The following is a 6,385-nucleotide window of genomic DNA, read 5'->3' on the forward strand; positions in this document are numbered from 1 at the left end:
TCACTGTTAAAAATTGGGGGTTTTCCGTTCTGATCTGTTGGGTGAAGAAAGCTTGTTCTAAATTGCGTTTTTAAAGTCATTAATACGCATCAAGTAGGTTGAACGAAAATCTGTTATCAAAATATCAGGGAAACAGTAGTAAGAACAAAAAATTTGTAGTATATTCTTTTATGGAAATTGGCAAAAATACACTTTTTTCAAAATCTTCAAACAATATACACCGTTTTCAAAAAAATTGGCAATATACACCATTGGGTCGACCATCATGTTGGTAGACCACATGTATAAAGTGGTCGATTACAGCTATTTTGCCTCGACCAACTGTTGATCAACCACTTCTATATAATGTTAGACTACATAGTCTACCAAACATTAAAGAGGAGTTGGTCGACCACTTCAATAGGATGGTTGACTACATAGTCTACCAAGGAGTTGGTCGACCACTTCAATAGGATGGTTCACTACATAGTCTACCAAACATAAAAGAGAAGTTAGTTGACCACGTCAATAGGATGGTCGACTACATAGTCTAACAAGGAGTTGGTCGACCACTAGCTTCACAATGATGGCTGACTACATAGTCTACCAAACTTAAAAAAGGAGTTTGTGAAGTGGTCAACCAACTCCTCTTTGATGTTTGGTAGACTATGTAGTCGACTCTCCTATTGAAGTGATCGACCAACTCATCTTTAATGTTTGGTAGACTATGTAAGTCAACCATCATTGTGAAGTGGTCTACCAAAATGATGATCGACCAAATGATGCATTATGCCAAACTTTTTTTTTTTTGAAAAAAAGTGTATATTGTTTGAAGACTTTAAAAAAAAATGTATCTTGGCTAATTTACTTTCTTTTATGGCTAATTTAACATAGGCTCAAGTCACTAACAAGTAAATGAATAATTTCACACTCGGGCCAAATAAAATTACTAGTCTAAATAGAAATGACTTGCAACTAAATGAAAGTAGTTGGACTAGTATGGCTAAATAGCTCATTGGACTAAATTAATTGTTGATGATGTCATAATACTAATATTAATTAATTAAATGTTAAATATAATTTTGTCATGTGTTTAAATGGTATCATAATCATATCTAAAATCTATTAACTTAACCCAACCCCCATCTCCCATTTGGACCCATTTGATACACGTTACCAAACCAATTTATTTATTTTACTACTAAAAGATGATAGTTGGAAATTGGAATACATACCATGGTTCTATGGTGAATACTTAGATCCTCATTTATCTAGGAACTGTGCTCTTGCTACTTCATCCTTAAACAAAGCATTTTCGCAGGCTTGACTATTTCACATTGCCAAAAAGCATAACTTCAATCTAGTTACTCTAAAGGTAACATGTGCATTTCAATACTTTTCAGTTTTCACTAATTTGCCCAATGAACTAAAAACTTTAAAGCCTTGAGATAAGCAGTCGCATCTTAGACTTTCATTACTCGTTACAGCCAACCAAATTGCAGTTGCATATTGACCCAAACTAAGCATGCTACTCTTTGAACTGCACTCGTTCTTTTAACTCTAAGGCTTACCTATTTAAGCTTCACATTATTACAGTGGCGATTTCAGAATGTGAACTCAATGGGGTCCTGAAATTTTTTCAGTACTAATTATATTTGAATGTTATTTTAGTGGTTGTTTACTTTCAAAAACACTACAAGTTCGGAATATATATTGGGTCCAGGTAGTTAAATATAGTGGTGTCCTATACGCTTAAAAGAAAAACTATAAATTCGAAAAAGATATTGGGTCCTCCAGTTTAATTTAGTGGTGTCCTATACAATTTACAAGGTATTTTCTACTAATAATTTTTAAACTAACGGTGTCTTGTGACCCCACGGGACACTATATAAACTGGCCACTGCATTATTATCATGAGTTGACAATCTTTTGTGCATAGCTAGCCAAAGATGAAACACGTGCCTTGGATTATACTGAGGAAACCAAAGGACGAGACATTGTACTATCTGACAATTGGCCCATTAATTCTTACGAATAAATCTTAATCTCCAAGCCTGTTGAATGCTAAATAGAACTTTTGTACTATAATTAGTATACCAAACTACCTGATCACTTCTTTGCTCATTCAACGTTGGAACTGCAATATTTCTAAGCTTATTAGGGTAGGGGTTGTAACCATTGAAATTACATCAATAATAGTGGCATTCATCTCCCTAAGTAATTTCCCACAATGTTCCCAACTTTTTTTTTTGGGTGGGCTATGTTTATGATGTTAAGACATGCAAACATTGTGTTGTAGCTCATGTGGTAGTGGCTTGCCTCTCTTAACGAGAGGTCAGGAGTTCGAATCCCGTTGGGCGCAACCGCGCAACATTGCACACAAGGTTGCCTCTTTACCCTTGAATTCCACCCAAAGATGCCTTCTGCACATCACGTTGCGGGGCAGTGGGGGAGGGGGTTTTACTGCTCATGCCCTCGGATTGGGCCGGGTTTCCTCATGGATAGCAGTTGGGGGCGGATTATGCAACTGCATGAGATGAACAACGTGTGGGTGGTTTAGTCCCGTGGGTGATCCCGAATTGTTGTCAAAAAAAAAAAAAAAAAGATGTTAAGACATGCATCAAATACTTGTAATGAGTTAGTAGCTACCATTGATAACCACCTTACATGTACCATCATTTATGCATCAAATTTTCTCTTACAGATTGCCGTTAGGGCTATTATAGATAAATCTTTTTTCTAAATTGAAAAACACCATCAATTGCAAACGTGGCAATCTTAATTTCAGTATCAAAAACTTCAATGATCGTAATTTGGGCTTCCTCATCAGCTCCAATGATCATAAAAGAATTGAATTCAACAACGTATGTTTCAAAAATGCTCCTGAGACATCCGTATCTTCTATCATATCAGCTCCAATGCAACCTATTCAGCGTCTATCTATCAGCATGTAGACAATACGATGTACAGAAAGCAATAAATTGTGTAACAAAATTGTTGTAAAACAACGATAACAAAACATGATTTAGTTTCTTCAATTTCAACAGAACGTTGGAGTTGGAGCATAACATTATAAAAAACATGATATATCATATTATTTGTAAGATACGTTGACATCATCCATAATAACAGCTTCAATCTTTATTTAACTCATCAAGCATTCATAATCCGCATCATTATGCTTAAATCTCCATACAGTTCACTATTCAATGCAGACTCAGCAACATTGCTTCTATCGTAGTACACAATTTTTTGTAGAAAGGAATACTACAATCTTAGATAAATAGGACTAAACTCCAGAAAAACTATCTTCAGATAAAAATAAATAAATAAAGTTTATGTACAAATACCTCTAGCATAATACACATTCCACACACTTACATCAAAAACCACAATGACCAACTTAAAAACAAACCAATATAACCACCATTCAGACATACTAAAACTTATACTCCGTACAACATAACTTTATATTTCGGTTATCCACACAATTCAACACCAAAAATAACTGTTGACTTTAAAGTCAACTCTGCAACTATCTTCTTTGTATAACCTTTGAGATCTGGATCTGGATCTGACCAGACCATAATGGTTTGAAAATACCCCTCATGAAACCTTTTATTATCCATATAATATGGTTAACTGCTAGTACCTCTCAATGCCAACCGTTTTTCTTTCGTAGTTAACTGCTAGTACCTTCATCACAAATAAAGAAATCATCATCTTTTATAACAAAAATAACAAAAGTTTACCAAACCCAAATAAGTAAACATAAATGTTGCAAACATTAATATAACGCTAAATAACTAATAACACAAGCATCAACTTATATGTAACATATCTAATGTCTCATCAACTTCAACTAATCTGCAAAATAATATCCATATTACCTTAGTGGTCGGTTCCGAAAGTCATCTGTCTTTAGCTCCACACTTTGCGATGTTGCAGTACTCTTTATCCTCAATTTGCATAGACACCAACACCACTTAAAATCTCTCACTAATGAAGCAAAAATAACGTTTCCACGTAGGAACTCGCAAAAGAATGTTTCCACGTAGGAACTCACAAATTTGAATAGACCCATAATATCCGATTCGCAATGTTACCGATTGAAACAAACAAACCATACGAACAAACAAACCCTACAAAGTAGGAACAGTTGTTCCATTCCCCATTCTGTAAGAACTTGAGATTACATCACAATGAGTTTGATGACTAACTAGACATAGGTTTTAACAATTTATATACCGTTAAGGAGTTAGTTGTGTGTTCTTAGCATTACATTTACATTTTAGAACGATAACAATATCTTGATCCTCCACTCCTCTATATATCAAGCAAAAGCAATGTTGCAATGTATGATTCGCTAAGCATGGATACCCACCAGTAATCCCTATATCACAGATTTCTTGTGACGCGGGTTCATAAACATAAAATGCATGTTGTTTATCATCGTTATTAATGAACATTTCGATAATAGGTTGGCCGGTTATCCTAAAGTCATGTACCGTTGATAATAGCAATGATTCAAATGGTGACTTAATAACGAATAGCTTTGCAAACGTGTTTGGAACCCCCAGGTCCATCTTCCATACACAATATTCTTGTATCTCGTAAAACTCGGTATCAAGCACAAGAAGAGATGTCCATAACTTATATATAAGCAAGAAATCGTTATGTAAGTATGCCAAATTATCCGGGAGGTCTATCTCTGTAAATTCTTCAGTTATCATATCAAATGACAATATCAAATACTTCGTTTGTAATGTATTACCAGCAAGATTCCTATCACCAGCAAGCCAATAAATAAACTTATCTATACATACTTGCTTCCATGTCACTTCAATTGATTTACGAGGCACATTCATAGACAAACTCCTCCAAGACCCCGAACTTAGATTAAAAAGCTCAACTTGCAAAGGGATGCATTTTTCAGGCTTAAATTGCAAACTTGAAATATAAGTGATTTTGACAAGCTTAGGGTCACTAGTACCAGGACAAACCCCAAAACCAACAACGGTTTCAAATTCATTATTGTTTAATAAATTAGGCACAACAATAGGAACCGTTTTTCTAATAGTGGGATTCCATAGAACAAATTCACTTGGAGTAAACCACAAGAAGAGGACACCTTGAGAGCTACCAATTATATCTGGAAACTTACCTAGTTGTAGTCTGACATGTGATGGAACAATCAGGGGGATCTTATTTTGGGGAAAATTATCATCATCATCCACAATCGAAACATATTTTTCATGCTCTGAATCAAAGGACCTTACAAGTACATGATGCTGCAGCGGAGCGTTGCTGAAGTGGTAATTAGCGATAAAATCAGAGCTATCGATTAGTGACTTCCATGATTTTGAAACTGATCTGAATTGAATCAATGCTCTGATAGGTAGCTTTTTGATGATTGTTATTTGAATTTCGAAAGGTAAGTAATCAGACATTATTATGATGAATTTGTGATTGATTTTGGGGAAAGTAATAAGGGTTGCAATTTTAGGGATTTTATTTAGACGGTGAAATAGGAGAAAACTAGTACTGGTAGTGAAGAACTGGGCCCACTGGGTTTAATTTCATATCTGTGATGGATCTACAGGCCCACAATTGACTTGTATAAAAAAAATACGTTAACCAAAACTATTTTTTTTCAAACTTATTATAACAATCAATCAAAAAAAGATGTCACAAATCGAAAATAATATTTTGCGCATTTTTTATTTTTTAGGCAAGACATTTATATATAAAAACTAGCTAGAAGCTAGACAAAACACGAACACAGACCAAGAAAAGCGACCTAACAACAGCATAACAACCTACATGGCATTAATTCAACACCAACAACACACACGACAATTAGCCCGAGACAATAATACATGAAACTACGATGACAAAACCAACAAAATAACATATCGAGCTACGAAAAAGATGAAACCTACAAGTCTACAATCGAGTCTTCAAAGCCAAATAAAACCTATGAGCCACGAAACCTCACAACGGCATTGTCAGCATCTTCCAAACTCGCGATGACCCCTTTTAAGTATAGCCTGCTCGAACCATCTACATTGATCACATTCCGTTTTTTTTTTCTCTTCCTTTTTTTTAAGTATAGCCTGCTCGAACCATCTACATTGATCACATTCCTTTTTTTTTTTCTCTTCCTTTTTTTTTATCCATAATGTAATTAAAAAGGTGGTATTTAAATATTAATATACTTTTTCTTTTAAGACGAAAATTAATGGATCTAGGCTTCGACAACTCTGCCACTTTTGAAGCGTTCATAGTAAGCTCACAAAAAATATTCGCTTTCTCCTTTTTCAAGCCTAGATCCCTTGATGGCCCACCTGTTACATTTGAATCAACCGAATCAACACTCAAATACTCCATCCATATTTCCTATTTC

The 6,385-nt window shown here is 34.8% G+C and overlaps 1 protein-coding gene across 1 annotated transcript; it reads right to left on the reverse strand.

Moving 5' to 3' along the window:
* Positions 1 to 3,274: 3,274 nt before the first annotated feature.
* On the reverse strand, positions 3,275 to 5,448 carry LOC139868959 (putative F-box protein At3g51171). The gene is made up of 2 exons (XM_071857296.1): positions 3,870 to 5,448; positions 3,275 to 3,675 (listed from the first exon to the last, which is right to left on the reverse strand). The coding sequence occupies exon 1, from the start codon at positions 5,427 to 5,429 to the stop codon at positions 4,230 to 4,232; it is 1,200 nt and encodes a 399-aa protein (XP_071713397.1). The 5' UTR covers positions 5,430 to 5,448; the 3' UTR covers positions 3,275 to 3,675; positions 3,870 to 4,229.
* Between the last annotated feature and the right edge of the window lie 937 nt (positions 5,449 to 6,385).

Source organism: Rutidosis leptorrhynchoides, chromosome 1 (genome assembly GCF_046630445.1).
Source record: "Rutidosis leptorrhynchoides isolate AG116_Rl617_1_P2 chromosome 1, CSIRO_AGI_Rlap_v1, whole genome shotgun sequence".
NCBI lineage: Eukaryota > Viridiplantae > Streptophyta > Magnoliopsida > Asterales > Asteraceae > Rutidosis > Rutidosis leptorrhynchoides.

Bases quoted from the DNA above. Each gene is read 5' to 3' on its own strand.
- LOC139868959 (XM_071857296.1), bottom strand. From the start codon at position 5,429: ATGTCTGATTACTTACCTTTCGAAATTCAAATAACAATCATCAAAAAG.